Source organism: Protopterus annectens, chromosome 3.part0 (genome assembly GCF_019279795.1).
Source record: "Protopterus annectens isolate FY-2018-M chromosome 3.part0, PAN1.0, whole genome shotgun sequence".
NCBI classification, from domain to species: domain Eukaryota; kingdom Metazoa; phylum Chordata; order Ceratodontiformes; family Protopteridae; genus Protopterus; species Protopterus annectens.
The window spans coordinates 714,727,461-714,751,268 of record NC_056731.1 but is presented as its reverse complement, the minus strand read 5'-3'; the positions used below and the strand labels follow the sequence as shown (position 1 = coordinate 714,751,268).

The 23,808-nt window shown below is 43.2% G+C and overlaps 1 protein-coding gene across 2 annotated transcripts in view; it reads left to right on the top strand.

The window, feature by feature from the left end:
* Positions 1 to 19,787, top strand: part of MRPL36 (mitochondrial ribosomal protein L36) — a 37,407-nt gene extending 17,620 nt beyond the window's left edge. For both annotated transcript variants that reach the window (XM_044065087.1, XM_044065086.1), the window contains exon 3: positions 19,234 to 19,787. In XM_044065087.1, the coding sequence (XP_043921022.1) occupies positions 19,234 to 19,597 (364 nt within the window). In that variant the 3' untranslated portion in view covers positions 19,598 to 19,787. The remainder of the gene's footprint in view (positions 1 to 19,233) is intronic.
* Positions 19,788 to 23,808: the final 4,021 nt, after the last annotated feature.

The window sequence follows — 23,808 nt, the reverse complement described above, 5'->3', positions numbered from 1 at the left end:
GTATAGGTGGATCTGTTAAATTTTTATGGACTTTAGGTAGTCCATTAATATTTGGTATTAAAGGATGTTGTATATCAAAATAGTCAAATAATTCCTTTGTGATAGTCCTGTTCATCAATTTATCATATAGTTTCATACACATTCATGATTATTTTGTTCACGTCTCTTCGATTTATTATCCAATATGTAGTTCGGTTACCCATCATCTCTCCCATTTTCTTTTCTCGTATTCCAGTCTAAAACCACTATGGCTCCTCCTTTATCGGCTGCCTTCACTACAGAATCTCTTCTCTTCTGCAGCTCAGTCAGTGCCACTTGTTCATTGAAGCTTAGATTTTGAAAATGTTTGCCCTTTCCTTCTATTCTTAATTGTGCCACTTTTCTATCACATACTGTGCAGACACATCTACTGTAGGATGATTCAAAGGAACAAATGCACTTGGTTTTTTGCAAATAATTCTATTCTCACCTGGTTCACTTTCTTTGTTCCCAAATGTATTCTTCAGTGTTACATTCCTGCTGAAACACTTTGTCTGTTATAAATTCACTTAGAGGGGAACGTAAACAGGGCATAAAATTCCTTTCTCTAATGTACTTGATTCAAATTGTCAGCTCATGACCAGATATATTTAATACTAGTGAGCTGCTCTTCTTACTCACTCAACTTTTCTCTTCTTTCTTTCTCTGCTTATTAACGTGGTTCCCGCTGATTCTTGTTCTGCAGTAAAAAAAGGGAGCTGATTTTATAATGGTAAGTGCACCACTCCCTCTTTGGGTTTGGTTGCACTGTCACTCCTGTTGCCATTTATTGCCCCTATTGTGGTTTTTAATAAACCTGTAGCTTCTATTGCCTTGCTCCATCATATCAGGATCTTCATTTTTCATCCTCCACTTCCTGAATGCATTCATTATTCCTTTGCAATTGTGTTTTTATGCTGTCTCAAGTTCTCCTGTACTTCCGCTTCAACTATTACTTCTGCAGATTTGCATAATTCCTTTCTCTCATGGTTCACTTGGAATCATAGCCTGAGTATTAGTCATTACTGTGCTCTGTTTCTTCCCTCTAGGCCATTCAAATAAATGGCCCTTTTTAAAGTCATTAAAGTCTTTGGTTAATTTACCACTTTTAATGACTTTCAACTTAGTTTCATATGCTTCTAATTTATCCTGTAGAGTTACTAGCTTCATAAGATTGTTATCCTATAGCTGCATTGACTCTAACTCCTTCAGTTTGTTCTCTGAGTTGTACGGTTTCATCCTCATGCAGTTTAAAAATTCAAGCAAGTGCCTTATGTAATTGAAGCTAGTATCAATATTTAATTTCTGCCATTTAGCTAGTAAATCCGGGTAGGTGTTGCCATATGTAGGCATACACCTAATTCAAAGGCCCCGAGGTATAACTTGATGGTGAAGACAGGCCTCCATATGGAAACGCTTTCACTGTAGATGTTTGTGTATATGCAGCGTTCTCTACTTCTTTATATATACTCAAATTTCTCCATATCAGGTAAGATAGTTGGTGCACTCACCATTCCATGTTCCAAATTCAGATTGAGTAGTGGATTAAACCCACCCAATGGAGAAGTATTAACAGTTCTTCTAGATGGCATATCCATGGTTCTCGAGCCTGTTGCTGTCTCCATTTTCCCCTGTGTGTGGTTACGCTAATATATAGAAACAACAAAACACAGTAAAGGTTTCACCACCAAAAGCAGTTCGTAATGCTAGCGAGCAAAGTTTAAATGAGATACGAGCTGCTACCAAAAGGTGGAAACCCAAAGTGCTTACCTTTCTATAATTGCCAGTTTGTTTTTAAACTTAATTTTATATTAAAGTTGATTTTATGACTTGACACTTGGCTTTGGTAGCAGCTTGTATCTCATTTAAACTTTTTAGCATTATGTGATTTTTTTTTTTTTTTGTTTTGTTTTTAGGGATCATGTGAATCTAAGATCATGTGACTTAATTGAATGGAGTATTTAAATGATATGAATAATGTTTTTAATTTGTCTATAGTTTGGTTACTTAACTGAAAGAAAGTGCTGGGCACAGTTCATTGGTGGGGTGTTCCTCAAACAGATCTTTTTCCTTCCCTCTGAACAGGCAACGCCCTCAGTTTCTGTTCCAGAGTCCCAAGGCCTTTGGCTTGGAAGGGAATGTTCTTGTATGCCTTTTCACCCTTTCCTGTTCTTTCATGGGTCCTTCACAAAATCAAAAAGGATTCTCCAAATTATCTTTTTGGTGACTCCCTTTTGGCCCAGACAGCACTCCATCTGGCCAGGGTCAGTCATCATAAGTTACCTCGCAACATGGATCTTCTCACACAGTGCAAAGGCAGTCTTCACCCTTTTCTATCCACTCCCTTCCACTGACACTTTGAGTGTTAAGGATTTTGCTTTGGATGTGCTTAGGGGGTCCTGCAAGAGGCCAGGAAACCCAGTATAAAAAAAAATTGCATATGTCCAGCTAGCAGAGACTTTGTTTGGGGTGTCAAGCATCACCAGGACCCCTTGTCAATGGGGTTCCCCTTGGGTCTTTCATACTTGTATGAAATACTGCATGCTGTCTTGGCATGTTCTTCAGTGAAAGCCTACAGGTCCGCCATTTCTGCCTTTCTGCCACTTATTTCCTCCTTTGGCGTCTAGGTTAGTGATCAAGCAGTTTCTTTTATTAAACCCCACAAAAAAGCACATTCCTCCTCCTTGGGCTCTTTTAATTTGTCCTTGAAAAGCTAACTCTGACTCCTTTTTTAGCTTGCTGCTTTGCAGTATTGCACTTGGAAGACTTGTTTTATTGGTTGCTTTAACTTCTGCCAGAAGGGTATGTGAGCTACAGACTTTGATAGTAGTCCCTCCTTGTGTTTTGTTTTGTCTTGTCTTGTCCTAGAGGGAGGGTGTGTCTCTATACAAATCCTCCTTTTATGCCCAGGGTGGTTAATGAGCTGTCCATTAATCAGTCTGTCCCGCTTCCTTCTTTTTTTCCCCCTCTCTGTAATCTGCTAGTGAGAAGGTTCTGCATACTTTGGATTTCAGTAGACAGTTCAGACTTATATCGACAAAGCTAAAGCCTTTTGTAAATCTGATCAGCTTTTTGTTTTTCATACTAGGACATTGGGCTTACCCAGGACTCTCCTGCTGGATTTCCAAGGCCATTTTATTTGCTTATTCGTTTCATGATGAGCAATTGTCTGCTTGTGTGTGTGCTAGAGCAGTGGCCTGTTTGGAGGCTTTCTCCAAAAGTTTGGACATCCAATTCCATCCTTGAAGCTGCTACTTGGTATTTTGGTTCACACTTTCACAAAACATTACAAACTGGATGTCGTTTCTAGGGCAGGTTTTGCCAAAGCTTTCCTGTATGTGTTTGTGGAGGACTCCTCCCTACCTTCAGTGTTTTGTACTGTCCCAGAGGTGATCATTACTACAATAGTGATGTGGAAGGACATGGTACAACTGTGCAGAATCTTACCACAACAGTAGATGTCCTTCACCTCCCCCAAACCCACTTTTCTCTTCCTTTTGCATGGATGGTATTTTTAGTACTTTTTTTGGTTGGCCATGTCCTTTTTTCCACTGGGGGTCCTAATTCTCCTGGGGCACCTCTGTTCTATGTTGGGAGTATATGTACATCACCTTTATGTCCTACACTTGTTCAGGGAGCATACATTTGGCATATGATGCTCCCTAGGTAATAAAGGCTTTGATAGCCCAATGTCCAGCCAGTTTATCATTTGCAGGAGATCACAGAGATGATGAATATTCCAGCAGTGGAAAGGACATCTACGTTTTACACAACTGTACATTCTCCCATGAAGAAGCCATTCTACTCTCTTTTTCCATTTTCTTTTCTCACAGTGCTCTTGGGAGTATTCTTGTGTTTAGTACTACACGCCTACCAGTACTTAGTTAAAAATAAATAAAAAATGTGAGGATTTTACAGACTATGAATAAAAAAAAAAACTCTTCCCTAACAGTTAGTTGTTCCAGAGTTCCTTTCTGGTCTCTTTCATGCCTTGGAGGTTGATAACAGGTTAACCTTTTAGATGAGAAGCAAAATATTTTACCCTTCTGTACCGGTCCTTCTATGTCTGCTGTGATCTTTATTGTATTTGCCTTTTTTATTTGGAGACCCCATGTCCATATTCCTTTTATTCTTTGTGTCTGCATGTATTTAAACCAACCTATGGGACAATTCTCCTGTCTTCCTTCGGGCAGTTCCATGAAGGTGGTATGTAAAATAGCTTCCCTAATGTGTCATTCCCTCCTGCTGGAGTCATTCAGCTGTCCCCATGTTTCATATTCCATTAGCTGCTCAGACTTATTGAAGCCCATTTTCTCTGATTTTGCATTACGCTAACCAACTCAGTGGTCTAGCCTCGTTTTTTGTACCATCCTTTTTATTGTAACATTTCCATCCTTTTTATTGTAACATTTCCTCCAAGTCCTTGAAATTATAATGTTTTTGTTCCAGTCTGTGATTCTGGATGTTTTGGAGAGACCTAACTATTTCTGTGTATAGGCTACTGCTTAGTATATTTGTTGATTTGTATGTGGACTTGCATCTGCTTCAGACCTCGCCAGCAGAGCCAGCACGTGGTGATTCCCCCTCATGACTGGCTTGTATACCAGTCGTTTAGTGTTTTTTACTGGGACTGTAGAAACATGTCAACCTTAGAATGTTTTGTGTTTTTACAAACTTCCTTTATCTATAGTGTTCAAGGAAACTAAAGGGGCAAATCCCTTCATTTTGAGGAGTTGCAGGGGTGAAGCCCTTATTTTACATTTTTTTTTTTCTGGCTCAGTTTTGACATTTGCTATTTAGATGAACTGAGCTTTGAACAGCTTGTCACAAATCCACATTAGCATTTGTTTTGATTACTTAACTGTTTTGTTAGTAGGACTTAGCTTTTTTTGAGCAAGTGCATTCTTCACTAGATGCTTCATTGCTTTGTTTATTTATGGATATGTATGGTGTTTGTCTTATCTGGGACTTCCTTGAAGCTGTCTTCCACCTCCTTGCCTGAGTTTTTCTTTTTCTGGTTTGTCTTGTCCCTTTAAAGTTTCTTAGTTGGAAGACCATTTTGCTGTTGGAGAACACTTCATAGCAGCAGAAGTCTTCCAAACAACCAAGTACAGTGTTCCAAAAAGACCATAGTTCACATTCTGCTATTCTCCTGAATAACAGTTATGTCAAACGTTGCTTATAATCAAATTCATTTGTCAAGTTACTGACTACACTCTCCTGTGAGATGATTGTGGATTCTCACAATTACATATGTACATTTTTAATGTGAAGGCTTTTAGAAATTCTGTCCTATAGATGAGTAACTGAAAAGGACAAAAGGAAAGACCTTTGTTCTGTGGTTACCAGTAGTAGACTTGATTTATTTTCTTTCTTGCTCTTCTTCCCTCTTTTTCCCATTTCCCTACTGTTTGCTTTTTCAAGATTCTTTTTGATGTGTGGTAGGCATGAGTTTTATAGGTAGGTACTAGGCTGTTGGCCCTAGAGCCTATATAAGCATAGCCAAAAAGGTACCCTGGCTTTCACCCCCCAAGAAAGTTATTTTCCTGTGCTCCTGTCGAGCAGAGCCACAGAGGTGATCCCTGGGGTGAATTTCCTATTTCCCATCCAATCATCAAGATATTTCTTTGAGCGCTAATGAGGAGCTTTGATATAGGTAGTTTGTTCCAGAGTATGGGAAGTCTCTGGGACAGGAATCTATCCCTCCAGCATGTTCTGTTTATTGTAGTGACAAGGTTTAGGTCCCTAGAGCGTGTAGCTCTGAGAGATTGGGATTTATTTAAGTGGAGCATGTCAAACAGCTCTGAGTTTGGCATAGCTTTGTATGTTAGGCAGAGATCGCCTCTGAGTAGGTAATATGTGACGGAGTGAAGTTGGAGTTTTTTGAGACTGTCTGCATAGGGCATCTGTTTCAGGCCGGTAATCCTCTTTGTGAGGTATTTCTGCGGCCTTTCCAGTTGTAGATGTCTTGTGAGGTACATACCAAAAGGGGCATTGTACTCTATAATGTGTCTAATGAGTGACAAGTAGAGGGGAACCATTACCTTTTTTTGTTTTTTTCCTGGATGAGAAACCTTTTGTGATGAGGTGTGCCAGGTAGGATTTCCTGACTACTGTGGCGATGTGATTATCAAAGGAGAGACTACTGTCCACCTGTATCCCAAGGTCTCTTATCACACTTTCAGAGTTATGTAGACTACCACCTATGTGGTAGCTCATGGGTACAGAGTTTTTACCAAAGGGGATGACCTGCACTTTTTGGCATTGAGCTTGACCTGCACTTTTTGGCATTGAGCTTGAGGCCATGGCTTTGACCCAGGCATCTGTCTCCGTGAGGCCCTTTTGTAGGATGTCCACATCGTTAGGAGTTTTGATTATGGTTCCTAGTTTGCAGTCATCTGTGAACTTCTTTAGCCAAAGACCTTCTGTGTTGGGCTGTATTTCAGAAAAGTAGATACCAAACAGGAGAGTACCCTGGACTGAACCCTGTTGTACTCCACCTGTCACTGGTCTGAAGTCAGATTTGGAGTCTGCTACTTTCACAGTGTGGGTTCTGTCAGTGAGCCAGTTGGCAACCCCCATCTTGTGACATAGGGATTTATACCTAGTTTAAGGAGTTTATCTATAATTCCAGAGTGGGGAATGGTGTCAAAAGCCTTGGCGAGATCTAGATAGGCTCACCTTACCCTCGTCTACGGCTTTGGTGACTGCTTCAAAGAAGTCTATCATGTTTAGGAGACATGATCTGCCTTTTTACAAACTTAAACTAGGTGGGGTCCAGAGTTTGGAGATTACCAATGTCTTTGTGTACAAGATCCATGATGGTACGTCCCATGGCCTTGCAGACCAAGCTCGTTAAGCTAATGGGGCGATAGTTCCCGGGTTCCTTGGTGGCTCCCCCTTTGTGGAGTGGGATAACCGTTTGCTGTCCGCCATTCAGTGGGCACAAAGCCTGAGGTGAGGCTATGATTGAACATGGTGCTTAGGTGGGGTGCCAGTTAATTCTGTAGTTCGTGTAGAACGCAGCCTGGGATGTTGTTGAGGTCCCATGGATGCTGTGTTCTTGGCTTTGGAGAGTGTGGTTTTTACCTGTGCAGCTATGATTACAAGAACGTTGCATTCTTCCGATATAGAGATGGGCCCTTTAGGGAGTGAGAGGGGGGTATAGTTAGGGAGTGAGAGGAGGGTAAGGAGGGGGTATAGTTAGCACTGAACATATCTGCCAGGATGTTGGCAATATTGGTTGGTTCTGTATTTTTAGTGCCATTGTGCTGTAACTCGGAGCAGATCAGAGAGTTGCCATTGAGATTCTTGACATAGCTGTAGAATGCTTTATGGCTGTCTTTAGAATCGGTGGCAATTTTGTTTTCTTAACTAGCTTTGGAGGATTTTATGAGGGATCTCCGCTTCTTACTGAGGCTGATCAGGGAGTTCCTCCAGTCATGGGATTTTGCTCTTTTTTTTTTTTTTTTGCAAGTTTCTTTCTTCTGTTGTAGAGTTTGTTTATGGCAGGGGACCACCAGATTGCTTCCTTTTTTGGAGGATAGCATCTTGGTTCAGTTAGGTATACACGATCCATGCACTCGTATAAGTGCTTATAAAGTGTATTTGTGTAGGATTCTGCAGTCGTACTGCTGTTGTCCATCTGTATTGGTGTCGAGGTTTGCCACTTCTGTCTTAAGTTGGCTTTGGAAACATTTTTCATGGTGGTTTCCCTAATGGGGGTGGGATGTGGATGTCTAGGGTGATTAGCTTCTGATCTGACCAACGAGGAACGAGGAATTGACCTCTGGTGTGGAACACCGGTCACCCATGTTGGTAATGACCAGGTCTAGGATATTGCTGCCCCTGGTGGGGGTGTGGATAATTTGGATGAAACACTTAACTTTGCTTATCCTAGATGGGGAGTGACACCCCTCCCCCAAATATGAAACATTGCAAGCTCAAACCATGATAGAATGAAAAAAATAATGTGCTGCTGTCATAGTCACAGTTACAGAATTTGTCATAGTAGTGGACTTCATACTGTATATATTTTAGAAATTACCCAAAATATTTGCAACATCTCATTTTTTCCAACAGAGGTAACGGGTGGCCAAATCACAATTGCCCTTCAACCAAAGGGTCAGATAGCAACCTTAGCCTCTTATTTTTAAGACTGGACAGGAGTACATTGACTGCTTTGCTTTGTTGGAAATCTGGCTGCTGTCTGTCCTTGAGGGAGTTATGAAGCAATCTTACTGTGGGGTTCAGGTCACTTTAATGTCGTAGCTTGTCATATGGCAAATTCTTGCCAATATATATTTATAGGTCATAGAGAAGCTAAGTTAGCACATTAAACACCAGCCCCAAAAGGGGAGGTGGCTCGGTGTGTACCTTCTCCAATCCTTTTTAGACAGTGCACCAGATTTTATATGCTGTAAGATTTTAAAAATATGAGCTTTGCTACTCCTTAACCCTTCTGCTTTTTTCAAGATGGATAGCAAACTGCATCTGGTAGGAGTGTTGGGACTGTTTTTCTCTCTCCCCAGTTTAACCCCCGCTTCACGTTGACTCTGTAAAAGCAGAATGGGAGGCAGTAAACCCATAGCTGAAGGGTAACTGAAAAAGCAGGATTTCAGCCATCTTCAGTTACAAGGGGAGTTCTTCATGCAGGTGCTTTCTTATCAGTGTGCTTTTTCTATTTTTCTGTTCCCACTGTCATTCAAAGTAGATTGGATTTGCTGTTAGGACCTTTGAGACGGCTACCCACACAGAAATGTAAAACAGTGTTGTTGGAGGTTTCTTCACATTGGCACAACTATTTTAGTTTCGGCTGTTTGGCTTGTGTTTTGCTGCTGTTGTGTTTACTTAGTGCATGATTGTGATGAGCAGCAGTTTAAGGTTTTTGGGCTTTTACTCTAACGTGGATGAGTGGGTCATGGTGGCCTGCAGGTAGAAGGGTTTTAAGGCCAGTGGCTCTCTTTCAGTTCCTGAAACTTTGTCAGCCATGTGGTATCAAAATGCTAAACAACTTTGCTTTTAATAGCCATAGGTTGCACCCTGGATACAGACTTGTTTTCCTGTACCTATGGCAAGGAGGATTAATTCTGAGCTTGATTTGTCAGCACAAGTCCTTAAAAAAAAAAATCTGCCACAGTCTTCCAAATTATAGGCCTTAGGGCAGTATATTTCATGTAGTTCTCTTTATAAGATGAGCATCTCTTCTATACTGGACACGAGAGTCTGGCGTTCTTCAGATTTTGACTCGCCAGCAACCTCGTTCATGGTCCTCCTAGCATTTACGAAAAGTTTTATGTTAATTTCCTTTCTTGCAGTTTCTTTTGGTGAAAATTTCCAGGATGCATCACCTATGCTACAGCACTTTTTATGATGCATATTCTTTGGGATGTGAGCATCCATTTTAGCTAGCATATGGTGAAGTAACTTTAGCTTGCCTTAGAAGACTGTGCTGCATTTCAGTGTCTTGCAGAAGACTCTAGTGGGCTTTTCATGTCCTCGTCAAATGGGTACCAAAATGTTGCATTCCCATGCAGTCAGTATGGCAGTAGAATTGTGCAATAAAAATTGGAACGGGGAACAGTTTGCATACTTTGAAGTGACCTATCTTAGATAATTGACCATTTTGGTAGATTTCTTTGGCAGCCTCTCATGTCCTTGTGGGGAGTACTGTTTAACAGATGGAACTCGTGAGAAGTGTCTACCCTTACAAGTAGATCTCTATTTGGATAGTGCATCCTATGTTTTATGGCAAATCTTCTGGATAACGTTCACTTTATCTGCAGTGCAGAATGTCATTGCCTTTTTTTCTCCTATTACTCTCAAGCAAAGGGCATTCCTTACCTCTTGACCCATGGGCACATCGTATGCTTTTCTTCCCGTCCCGTGCCTTAATTCCTTTGTTTTTTAGTGCAGTGTTCTCCCATGTTAGTGGGTACTGTGTCCAGGAAATCTGAGCCTCTTGTGGGTGTGTTGACTAGCTGTTATAGAGCGTTTGCATTGATAGTCCAAGAACTTCTGAGTCAGCATGTTTGTGGTCTTTTTTGTTTCCCAGTCAATGGTAGGATAATTATACCTCACGAGTAAGGCATTGTCCTGTATGGCAAGTAAGTCCAGGTATGCCTTGTCTAGTATGTCAAAGTAAACCTTTAGGAATCATTGTATCACTGTTGATAAAAGCTTAAAATTTTGATCATCGCATAAAGCAAGCGGTGATTTTTTTTTTTCATTTAGATAATGCCAGAAAAAGTATTGCTGTATCCCTTCTCATCCCTATGCTATTTAATGCTGCTCCCATTTTGATTAACCTGCAATTCAAACAACTCACTCTTACAACAGTGCTATAATACGTTGGCAAAATTTGCCAACAGTCTAGGGTCCATCCCTTTCTGGACCTAAACTTCAGTGGTTAGAGCTAAATTACCTTACACTTCTCCAACTAGTCACTTCACATAAACTCTTCTGTTATCCAGACAAATGGTCTAGTTTGAACAATATTCTCCAATTTTATAACTTGAGTAGGTATCTGAGATTCATCCAACAAAATGTTAAGTTACAAAAGCAAACAATTCAACTTTTGTGGCCAAAATTTTGGAACTACTTCCTCTCTCGGAAACACAGTAAACACCAAATCTCTTAAGGCGCAAACTCAAGGGTACTGAAAAGATTAGTTGCGAACTCCTGGATTATAAATGGCCTGCCCTTTCTCTTATTTCCAAGTGTTATCCCGTTCGTTATTGGTCCTCTCTTTGTCCCCCCCCCTTCTTCTCTGGAACCTTAACTTAAACAATCTCTCTCTCACCTCTTATCACCAGTTTCTACTTTTCTGTCCTACCAAGTACTTTTTCAAATATGTTTCATAGCTCTGTAGGTGTTGCTCCTATTAATTTGTGGTATTCTGTTTAAATGTTCTATATTTGTTGATTACTTCTATCTCCATTTACTATTTTCTTTATGCAATTTTGGAATTTTTCCTGGAGGTTTTATCCCCAGGCCTCTGCTGAAAAGGGGAAGCTTTCCACCTACACAGACTATCTCACTAAACAAATGCAATAAATAAGTTAATCTGTAGTAAACTTCATTTGATATCAACCTGTGGTTTCGGATCCGAGCCATCAGCTTACCAAGCTAAAGAGCTGAGCTCCAAGCTCCTCCCCCTTACCCATACTACACTGCAACCTCCTTCCAATCCTCAGATCTCGTTTGCTGCGGCCTCGCCAAGAAGGGATTCTTGAGCTCTAGGCAGGTAAAGCGGGTTTGTTTCATCAAACTTTAGCTCTAACTGTGTCTGTGTCTGTGTTACATTTTTTTCCCTTTTTAACCCTCGGGTTTTCGTAGAAAAAAAAGGTAGTAGAAAAAGTTTAAAGTTCTAAACTTTCCCCCAGTGTAGGCCTCCCTTTCCTGCCCTTGGTGTGTGTTTGGCTAGTTAGCCTTGTGGCTATGTCGGAGTTGCAAAAAATGACTTTCTCTAAATGCACAGTGTGTGGCCATAAGCTGTCGCCGGCCGATGGTCGCACTCTGTGTATGGTTTGTTTAAGGGTTCTACACCTTACCTTGGGCTGCAAGATATGTGCAGCCTTCAACCTTCGGGCCCTGCGGGATCGCAGGACCAAGCTGATTCTGGCTGGTGGCCTTCCAGCAGAACCAGCGACCTCTTTATCTTCAGCCACGGCTGTGGCTGTTCAGGCTTCTGGCCCTCCTCCCCTGTCCGGGACTCCCACTTCCAAACAGGGTGACAGAGAGGCCAGGAAGGAGAAACCTAAAGAGAGAGAGAGAGTGTCCTGGAGAGGGGTCGTCGCAAGAGGACTCTGATCCATCAGCCCCCCTGCTAAAGTGGAGAAAGTTGCTAGGCCGTCTTCCACTTGGCTCCATTATCCAAGATTTTCCCCGGAGCCGGAGGAGGCTCGGCCCGCTTTGGGCCTCGCATCGGCCGGGCTGGTGTCGGCGTCCACAAGATCCACTAGGAGCCTCTCTGAAGCTGATATGGATCGGATGATAAGGTTCTTGCACACACTATTGCAGATGGGAGTGTTGCTGGCTAACCCTCCAGCCGGAGGGGGGAGTTCCGCTCCAACGTTCGCCCAGATAGCTCCTTCTCCGATCCATCCTCAGGTTTTGGAGTCCCTGGATCAGAGGAGCCCCGGAGCCAGGAGGTCAGCGCCAATGGTTCCTCCAACCTCTATGCTGGCCATGCCCTCGAGTCTGTCGGATCCAAGCTCTCTGAGCCGAGATGTCGTCGGCCCCGTTGTGGGTCAGGGCATACCATCCCTCTGGGTCAGACTGTTCAGGGCTCTGCTCCAATCCCCTCGTCAGATCAGAGGGGCACTGCTACCCACCCCACCAGTTCAGGGAAGCCGGTTCTCCTTTGGCCTTTGATGTTGTGGAGAGGGTACTTTCAGGAGGATCAAGACCCCTCACTCTTTCCTCTGTCTGCCCCTGCTCCCTCGCAGTTGGGTATGTCTTCTATCATCCAGTCCTCCCAGGGACAGCCTGCGTCCAATACGCCCCAGACAGTTCCCCTTGAATATGAGACTGTGAGCCCCCTGAGGAGGTCCCTCACAAACGCCAGTGCAAGAGGAGGCACATGGACTCCCTAGAGTCCCTCACTGAGGATACCGACTTGGAGGAAGGGGAAGGCTCCCCCGATCGCCCCCCGAAGACATTTCCTTTGGAGACATAATGGAAATTCTCCGCCAGAGGGGTGCTGGTCCGCCCAAAAGCCTTCCTCAGACACGTCTGTATTTCTGCAGGAGTTTGCAGGCCAATCTACCTTTTGGGTGTCCCCCTGGCTGATTCTCTGGTGGACCTCATTACCACCAGAGCTTGGAAGGAACCGGACACTGTAGAGCCAATACCCAAATGGCCAGAAAGTATTGAGTCCTCCCGCTGACAAGCCCATATGGAGTAAAGGTTTCCCAATTGAAGCCATGGTTGTGGCGGCTGCCACCAAAAAGGAACTGGCCCAGGAAAGTTCCTCAGTCCATCTTCCAGACAAGGAGTCTAGGGCGATGGATAGTCTTGGAAAGCGGACGTTTGCTTCAGCTACCTTTGATATAAGGGCGCTGAACTACATGGCCCACATGATTATAGTTCAGCCGCAACCTTGTGAAAGAGTACGCGGAGTCTCCCCCGGAATCTATTTTGGCTGAGGACAAACAGTCATTCTCGGCTTGTATTTAAATCCGTTTCAAATACGTCCATGCATTTACTCTCTCACGCCACCGAGGGAGCTGCTAGGGCAGTCTGGTCCGGTATTGCCATGAGGTGTCATGCCTGGCTCCGGCTTTTACGATTTTTTGGAACTTGTCAAGGCGTCCTTTGGGAATGCCCCTTTTGACTGTTCGACCCTGTTCGGGAAGACTGTCCATGCCACGCTAGTCCAGAGTGAGAAGGATGGGAAAATGCTGTTCGCCGTCGGGATCCGCTTCTCCAACCCTCAAAGGTCCTGCTCCAGGAACCAGTGAGGGCAAAAGTTGTAGTTCTGGAAGTGTCAGCATTCCTGGAACGCTCCAGACTCCTCCTCCCCTAGAGGCAGAGGGGGACAAGGTGGATGCTGGCGCAGAGGGGGACCAAAGAACTTTGGGTCACAGGAACCTTTTTCCAATCGACCCACGCAGTAGCCCTGAGGGGTTTCCTGACTGCTCCACTCCGGGGGCATTCGGGGGGGGGTGTTTTTCAAGGCACCTAGCTCATTTGGAATCCATAACATCAGATCGCTGGGTGCTTCGAATAATATCTAGAGGTTATTCCATTCCCTTCATAAACAGTCCCCTGTCCACAAGGTGCCTCCCGGACGTCCCACCCGCTCAAAGGGAGGCGGCAGCTTTGGAGATGGAAAAGCTGCTAGGCAAAAGAGCAATCCAGCCGGTGCCCCCAGACCAGTCCAGATCAGACATCTATTAAAGGTTGTTTATTTATTTATGTATCTATGTATGCCAAAAAAGACTGGGGACTTGAGGCAGATTCTCGACCTATCCAAGATGAACCTGTCCGCTGCCAAGGAGAAGTTCCAGATGGTTACATTACAATCCATCCTGCTGTTTTTGCAGGAGGAAGACATGCTCGGTAGACCTCAAGAATGCTTACTACCATATCCTAATGGACAGGCAATCCAGGAGGTTCCTCCGCTTTCGGCTAGGAGCCAGTCACTACCAGTTCAGGGTCCTACCTTTCGGTCTCACTACAGCCCCCAGGGTGTTTACCAAGGTCATGGCAGTTGTAGCGGCCCACCTGAGGCTTCAGGGCATTCAGTTCTTCCTGTACCTGGGCGACTGGCTCCTCACCGCCCCCACCAGGCATCAACTTGTACTAGCCAGAAATTCCTTTCTTCAGTTGTCGAACCTGCTGGGTATTACAATAAACCTCAAGAAGTCCTCTCTTCAGCCTGTTCAGATTTTGGACTTCATAGGGGCAAGAATAGATTCTCTTCAGGCCAGGATATTTTTGACCCCAGACAGACTTTGGAGCCTGGCTCTTCATATCTTGGTGCTTTTTCAGACTCCTTCACCCCCAGCAGAGTTGGTCCTGAGAGCCCTCTGGTCCATGGCAGCAGCTATAAATCTGGTTCCTTGTGCACGTCTGCATATGAGAGTGTTACAGTGGACGTTACACGTTCAGTGGTTTCTGTTATTTCAGCCCCTAGACTTCCCGATCCCTGTGTGCAAAGCTTCTCTCGTGGTGTCTTCGATCCCAGGATCTGCGAGAAGGATGTCCGTTTTATGCCTCCGCCCCAAGCCACGGTGACCACGGATGCCTCCCGTTTAGGATGGGTGAGCATTGCTCTGGCAGGACTGTCCAAGGCACGTGGACCCCAAGTGAGACAGTTCTACATATCAATGTTCTAGAGATGAGAGCAGTCCTTTTAGCGTTGCATGCCCTTCATGCTTCTCTTCCTCTGGGAACTATTGCGATCAGTCAGACAATATGTCAGTGGTCTGGTATATCAACAAACCGGGGGGGAACCAGGTCCTATCCCCTTTGTCGAGAGGCCATGAGAATGTGGGAATAGGCAATTTCCACCAAACGTTTTCTGATAGTAACTCGCATCTCGGGTCGGCCCAACATTTTCACAGACAAACTGAGCAGGACTATCCTTTTGCCGTACGAGTGGTCTCTGAACCCTGATGTAGTAGAACAGATCTTCCTCAAGTGGGGTCAGCCTTGTTGCAATCTCTTCGCATTGCCATCCAACGCGAAGTGCAGCGAGTTTTTTGCTCAGATTCCCCCGAGGGGGGAAGCCCCCAGAGACGCTCTTGCCTGGCCACCTGGTCGTCTTTATGCATACCCCCCGCTTCCTGTCATGACAAATTTCTTACAGAAAAGCTCGGCGGTTGGGGAGCAGGATTATCCAGCAGTAAAGGTGGAAATCCACAATTTAATACATAAGTAAGAAATCACATAAGTAGGTAGAGGGTAGTAATCATTGATGCTGGTCATTAAGCCCAGGTGTGAACAAAGCCCCTAACTTGATAATCCATTTGGGTTCCTTAAAATTGAGTATATCCTGCCATCCTGATTTATCCCTACATTTCCCTACAATGCTATCAATAACAGTAAAATAAAAAGATGCAGAGTTATGTTTCCATACATGTTTATACAGAACATTATTAGGACGTTTATTCCTAATATCAGTAAGATGCTCCCCAATCCTGAGATGAAAAGCTCTAGAAGGTTGTCGCACATAAAATGAGGAGCATGTACAAATGACTAAATAGATAACCCACTCTGTACTGCAGTTAGCCCAAAAGTTAATATTGAAAACTGCTGAAGTATTATGACTACTAAATTCCCTCGTTTTCTGAACCCTGTTGCAATAAGTACAATGACCTCATGGCATGCAGCCCAGCACTGGGCCACCTGTGAGTGTGCGTTGAATGGGAACAAAAGAACTAGATCTCACTCTCTTATAATGGCTAAAAAGGGAACCCAATGTACGTCCTCTCCTAAATGAATCTTATAATGGCTAAAAAGGGAACCCAATGTACGTCCTCTCCTAAATGAAAAGGAGCATCTATCACCCCAAAAAAGGGTGTAATTTCTCCTCGGCCATAAGAATGTTCCAATGTCTGTTGATTATATTCATGAACCCCCGTGTATTGCGTCCATATGTGGTCACCAGACGAACCAAAGGATTAGAAAAATCTCTTGGTTTGTCCTTGTATTGTAACAATTGCGTTCGATCTTGATTGGAAGCCCAGTGACCAGCAGTGCTGATAGTACCCGAAGGGTAACTTCTCTCATGAAAGTGATGTATCAAATCATCCCTGTTATTTTCAAATGTTTGCTGGCTTGAACAGATTCTTTTCATTCTGAGGAATTGTGATTTGGGGATATTCCGGATGATATGTCTGGGGTTGAAGCTCGTTGCATGCAAAAGTGAGTTATACTCGGGGAATTTCCTGAAAACACATGTAGCTAGGGTGTCATCCGGATACCTCAACATCAAGGAAAACTATTTTCGATTTATGAAAATTCAGTTTGAACTCCATTCCCTATATGTTGTCATTGAGATAGCCAATAAACTCATGTAAGTATGTTTCATCCGACTTCCACACCACCCAGCAATCATCCAGATATTTCCTCCAAATGTCTAATTCATCAATATACAAATTGTGACCAGAGTCGTAAATAACCTCCTCAATATAGGCCATAAATAGGTCCGCGTAAATGGGTGCAAAAGAGGCACCCATTGCAGTACCTTTGACCTGCCAAAAACATTGGTCCTGGAAGTAGAATACATTACTAGTAAGAACATATTCAGCCAGGCATACTAAAAAAGTATTAAAGCCTGGTTGGTATAAACCAGATCTTCCCAACCAAAAATCCAAAGCCTGCAAACCTGCCCAGTGGGGAATGTTTGTATAGAGAGAGGTTACATCCAAGGCACACATCAGCCAATGAGGCTCCAATTGCATGTGAGGTATAATATCCAAAAACTGAGTTGTATCCTGAATTCTGGCCCATACCATGGATATTAGTGGTTTAAGATAATGTGCTAAATATTCGGAAAGTGGTTCAGTAATGGATCCACGCCCTGATACTATTGGTCTTCCAGGAGGACATCTAGCGTCCTTATGTATTTTGGGTAGTAAGTAAAACTACTGTTTACTCGGTGATGAAACTAGCAACTGGTGTCTAACAGACTCAGTAATGATACCCTCTTCCTTGGCTTGTATCAAAAAAGAATCCATTTTGGTCTTAAAATGACTGGTTGGATCCAATGGCATAGCCATATAATACTTGTCACCCAGTTGTCTTAATGCTTCTTCATTATAATTGACCCAATCTTGAGTCACTACCGCACCACCCTTGTCTGCTTGTACAGTAACAATTTCCTTATTATTTTTAAGATCCTCTATGCATTGTACCTCTTCTTTAGAAAGATTGTTATAGGATTCCTGAAAATCCCTGAGGTTACAATGTAGATCCTTTAAGACATTACCCTGAAAAGTGGATACTGTATGTGACATAGGTGGAGTAAAAGTAGATCTTTTAAATCTAAACTCTGGAACATCCTGGATGATGGCATTTTCAAAAAAAACAAGTATGTTGGACATGCTCCATTTAAAGAAATCCCAATCCCTCAGTGCCACACTCTCCATGGATCTACACCTTGTCATCACAATGAACAAAACATGCTTGAGGGATAGGTTCCTGACCCAGAGACTCCCCATACTCTGGAATAGCCTGCCCATACATGTCAAGCAGAGTGCCTCCTTGGTCCTCTTCAAAAGGAACCTTGATTGGATGGGAGATGGGAAATTCATCTCAGGGGATCATGTCAGTCGCCCGGCTAGACAGGAGTCCAGGGAAGTAAATATTGTGGGAAGAAATATCCAGGGAATTGTTATGGCTAGGCTTGTATAGGCCCTAGGGCCGATAGTCTAGTACCAACCTATGAACCTAAGATGGATCACTCTTTGTATTTTACAGGCATACAAAGAATGTGGACTACCAGAACCAGAAGGGGTTCATGCTCATTTTACTCATTCTGTGGCTACTTCTGCTGCATTCTGGTCTAAAGTTTCCCTGGATGACATTTGTTCAGCGGCTACCTGGGCTTCCTCTCACACTTTATTACTCATTATAAGCTGGATATGGTGTCTAGAGGAAGGGCTTCCTTTGGTTCTGCAGTGCTCCAAAATATCCTTCCTTAAGGGCCTCCCAAGATTATTGGTAGCTGGGAACTTTGTCCCACAGGTTGATGATCAAATGAAGTTAACTACTTCAGATGAAGAAGTTATGTACTCCCCACAACGTTCCATCTTAGTAGTAGACTTAATTTGTCAGCAACCCTCCCTCCCTCCTTCCCCCTGACCTTGGTGGTTTAAGTCTGTGTTTTGGGCTCAGTGTCCTGGGTCTGGTAAGCCTAGTTTGTCTTCTGGTCAGGTTTTTATATCTTAGATTGTTGTGTCCTGCAGTGGGTGGCAAACTCTAATCTGAGGATTAGAAGGAGGTTGCAGTGTAGTATGGGTAAGGGGGATGAGCTTGGAGCTCTGTTCTTTAGCTTGGTAAGCTGCCGGCTTGGATCTGAAACCACATGTTGCTGACAAATGAAGTCTAACTACTCAGATGAAACATTATGGTGAGTACATAACTTCTTTTTTTTAGTCACTTGTTTTGGATGCTGATTTTCTGAGACATATTTTCAACATGTAACTGCCACAGTATATTTGTCGTGATGCTGATTTCTCTGTGACCGTGCGATGCACAAGTCTGGTGTACCAGTAGTACCAAAAGTCTGAAAATGTCTGCTCCAAAAGCAGAATGTCAAACCTGCATATTTCCAGTGAAGTACATTTTCTACTGGGGTCAAAGCCAAAACCATATCCTCACTCTCTCTGAACAGCTTTAACTTTGTTGTAATTGAATGCTTGCACAACTGAGGAAAAGTAATTTCCATTATGAATTTGTTTTAGAGGTGCAGTTTTTAACATCATTGCCATTCTCAGAAGTTGAAGCATATATGTATACATGTTTATAAACAACTGAAACATGATGTAGTCTGTTTAAAATACTGGCTGATTATTGGAGGTTGGAAGCACAAAGTCATCAATTCAAGTCTTCTGCTCCAAGTATATTTAAGCTATAAAATTGTACTGCATTAGTTGTATGTTTAATATTTTGTTACGGGGTAATTAATTTCTGTTATAATGCCACTTTGGTTGCAAGGACAAAGTCAAACTAATTTATTAATATATTTTTAATGTTGAACAGATCCTCTGGGGACAACATGGCTTCCATGTTTTTGAAGAGCATAATTCCTGCTGTTACAAGACCATTGTTCTACTTAAGCAGATGCCATGCTGGTCGTTTCTCTTTCATTGCAGCAGCATACAGGCATTTTAACAGTGCTGTTCCTGTGAAGATGGGATTTTTGCAAGTGGTCCCCAACGAACAGAGACAAGGTGCTGTAAACTTTCTTGGAATGAGTAGACTTCCCTACTTGCAACATCTTGCTGGAATGAAAACAAAATCCGCTATAAGGAAACGTTGTAAAGACTGTTTCATTGTCCGTAGACGTGGGCGGTTGTTTGTGTTCTGCAAAACACATCCTCGACATAAGCAAAGGCAAGGATGATGGGAAAGTTATCCAGGACATTTTGTGTATTTTTTTTCTGTATGCTTCACAGCTGTTGGGTCTATAGCACAATATAGATTTAGTGCAGCAAATACTCTAATTTTCTGTTGGTAAAACTGGTCAGAAGTATTGACCGACTTTGTATGAATAATTTTTTTTCTCCAACTATAAATGAATGTTTTTCACTTAATCTCTGGGCGATTTATGAAGCTGAAATGGTCTCTTGGCAGTATCTGTTACACCTACTGTCTTCTCTAAAAGCTGACCTGCAAGCAGTATGAGAAGTATGTTGTATTTTTCACTTATTAATTAACAGGCTAGATGTTGGGTTAGTGTTTCTGGTAGTGCACATGTTGTAACAGTTTGGATATTTTGAAAGGCGTTTGGTAACGTGATCAAGTCCTCTGATTGTTGAAAGAGGTTTGTATTACCAGCAAAGTAATTATTTGACAAGGTTAAAGGCTTTGGTGTTAATTTTTTATTGTACCTTTATTCTGTTAGCCTCTGCTGAATGCTACCCATCCAAACACTAAGAATTGCTACAGTAGACATGCTTATGTGGTCTACCTATTTACAAGTTATACAATTTTTTTTTAATTTATTTATTTTTTTATTTATTTATTTTTTTTTGGTCGAACTTAATACAGAAGATGCTCAGCTCTGTACCTTTATATCTTACATGATCCAGTTTGTCCACTGGCTGGTCAGATCTTGCATTGTGGTAGTCTTAGGGTTTATTTTTACGCTACTAGTTGGTATTTCTTGACCTTCCGTGTTCCCATTTATTTAGCTAAATATTTTTGATTTTTCTTTTCTCGTATGTGCTTTCAGCTCCTGTACCTGCTGACTGTCAAGCCTTACCCATTTGGATGCCACTCATTTGTTACCCTCTTCTAGGGAATTAACATTGTATAGTATGGGAATGAGCCACCTGAAGCTGCCATTGTATAGACAGCTGTGAAGATTGCCTGACTCTTCCATTCTGAAGACCTTCTGGTGTCCTACCTTCCTACACCTCCGTGAGTGGTACTCCATCTTGCGAGACAAGTGCATCAAGTAGATAGTATTAAGAGGACACACAGATGTTCTTAGTGTTTCACTGTTGTAGTTCTGACTTGTAGGATTTCCTGCCTTGAAAGCTCTTGGCCGGCCCTACTACCAGAGAAAATCTGCTATGGCTGGCAGATATATATAGGGAGCCAGCCTACATCATGTAATTGGTGTTTTCTTGCCATTGATGCCTGAAACAGTGTTCCAGTGTGTCGGTCAGTCCACACCAGAGAGAAGTCATATGAAAGATAAGTACTCCGTTGGAGAACTCCTACTTTCTTTTGCTTTAAACTCATGTTAGATAAAGTGAATAATAGTCTCTGCTGTGGTAAGCAAATCCCACACAGAAACTTCACTTTGTGTCACCTGTTTAGGCCCAGATCACAATGTCCCTAGTTACCGCTTTTGTGCCTGCTTTAACTCTAGGATGATCAGACATAGGGCCGAGATTTTAGCTAGGTTCCTAGTCTTGAACCTTCTCATCAGAGTGTGATGGTAACTGACAGTTGTTTGGACATTGAGCAGCCTAGGCATAAGAGGGGAAAAGGGTAAGAGACCCAAGCTTAGGCCGACGGACGACAACCATTCTGTCTGTTTCTCCTCCTAGGGTTATGGTGATTGAAGGTGAGGCACTTTTGAAGTCAGTCCCCTTCTGTGTCTGAGGTGTGTCTGCTGAGACCCATTCAATGTCCGGCATGCCGTCAGTACCCTCTGTTTCTGCACAGACCCTTGTTTTCAGCTCGTCTGTTGGGTCCGGGGCCACTCTGCAGGCCTCAGCTTCCGAAGAGCACTCTCTTCCCAGTGAAATTCCTTTGCGGCTTTAGCCTACACCAGATCTGAAGAGCGAAAGCGCATATCGTATGTGGATTTGGGGACGTTGAACTCTCGTTTATTGTTTTTTAGTTAATAAATTGTTTTATTGAAGGCACATGGAGAGTAGCTTGCTTTTTACTTTGCATTTGTTCTTATTTGCTGGCTACTTTTAGCAGTGGAAAGTGTTTTCTGTCTACAGTTGATCTCCATAGTTAGGTCTAGACAACCACCCAGGGATGCCTCCACAGGTAAAACGAAAAGGGATTATCCTTTTGAAGCTATCCCAGATCCTTTGAATCTAATGCGGATTCAGACCTAGAGAAGTCTGAAGAACAATCCCTCACTTCTTTTGATGATTCAGAGGAGAACTTGGCTTCTGACCCCCCCCCGAGGATATCACCTTTGGAGAGAATCTCCATGCTGTGAGAGAACACTGTGAGAGAACATTTCCAGTGGGAAGTACAGGAATAACCACAGTCAGAACAGATATTTAGGGAGTTCCTGGATCTGTCAGAGCACAAACTTCTTGCTATTACACCCATTTTTAGAGGTGGTTGAGGATGTCTTCCTGGATTCCTTCTTGAATCCTGACCCCCCCCCCCCCAGCCCCTTGTAAACTAGACAGGTTTTATAGGGTAGAAGACTCCCATAAATACCTTTTCAAAAATGTATCTGCTAATCCAGAGGTGATCACACTAGGCCCCAAAGGGGCTAGAGCCAGTTCCTCTAGAAACCCTTGCCTGTGGATAGAGGTGATTGGGGAAGAGGTGTATACATCAGCCACCCTTACTATGAGGGCTCTCAACTGTAAATTTCACATGATTAAATATCAGCAAACCAGTCTGGATCAGCTTAAATAAATGGTCTCTTTCACTTGAGTGTATAAACCTTTCTGAAGGGCTTTTGGATCTCTGCCACTCCTCCCATTCTCAAGTAGCAAGGCATTCCTTAAACTGTGGCTCTGATGATGTGGAGGCTTCTAGCCAGGCAGCTGCCATTGGCTCCGTTATTAGAAGACATGAGTGGTTTAGGGAACAATCTCTTCCTGACCATGTTAAATCTAACCATCTTGATGCTCCCCTTGACAAGGAATTCTCCTTTGGACCTAAAGCTGAAGCTGTTCTTAAAAAGGTGGAGGATAAAGCTAAGTCTTTACAGTCTGTGAAAGACTTCCTGCAAGTTCAGCCTCCATGTTTAGTAGAAACTTCCCCACTAAACAATGGTCCTTTCCCTCCCAACCTAGAGGCAGAGGAAAATCCAGCAGGAGAGGACTCCCAGGCAGCAGTAACAACTGCAGAGACCCAGGCAATGGATCTCAGAAACTTCAAGGTAAAGGAGTTCTAGGCCCCAGGCTTCTGCCAGAGAGCAAAAATCACTCAAAATGTTGACTTTTGGAAAAACTCCTACCCGTGATAGTCCCACGGCAAAAAGACTTAGACAAGGTGGTCTTTTTGACCCACTAAAAGATTTTCCATCTGGTGCCAGCAGCAGCACCACAGTCCTGATTTCAGCCCAGATAGCTACCATTCTGTTTTGCCTAGCTAGTCTGATTGATTAAGGCCTTTCCTACTCCATTAAAATTCATGCTTCTGGCATTTTGTCCCATATACCTGTTGTTCCTCCAGTCCTTTCCCTTCCCCTGCTAAGACTGTTTCTGAGGGGAGTCATCCACATCACACAGGCATGGAGGCAAACCTACCTCTCCGTGGGACCTTTAACTTTGTTGTGGAAAAGTTGGCATTGCCTCCTTTCGAACCTGCAGCCTCTGCCCAGCTACAGCCTTTGCCAAACTGAAGTTTCTAACTCAGCCAGCAGCAGAGCAGTTTTTTATCCAGGAGGGTCTCTGAACTGCAGGCTCCCATGGTGGTGGAACCATTCCTCATCTTCTATCCAGATAGGGTTTCCCTCAGAACTTGACCCTTCTTTCACCCCTAAGGTGGTCACCGACACTTCTCTAAGTCAAGCAGTTCAACTGCCCACATTCTTTCCCAACCCCAGAACAAAGGGGAAAGTATACTTCATTATTTGGATGTGCATAGGCAAAAGAATACTTCATTATTTGGATGTGCATAGGCAGTTCCTCTATCTTATAGGTTCATAGGTAGATACACTCTGGCTAGGCTTATAAATGCCCTAGGGCAGATAGCCTACTATTTGGCTTCCGCCTCCCTATTAGATTAGCCTACTGTGCCTCTAAAGTAGGTCACTGTGCCTCTGTCTAGCAGGGACACAGAAGAGATCCCAGGGGTGAATTTGTGATTTCCCATCCAAGCGTCCAGATTTTGCTTGGAGGGTCAGCGAGGGGCTGGAATTCTATTCCAGAGTGAGGGGAGCCTCTGGGAAATTAA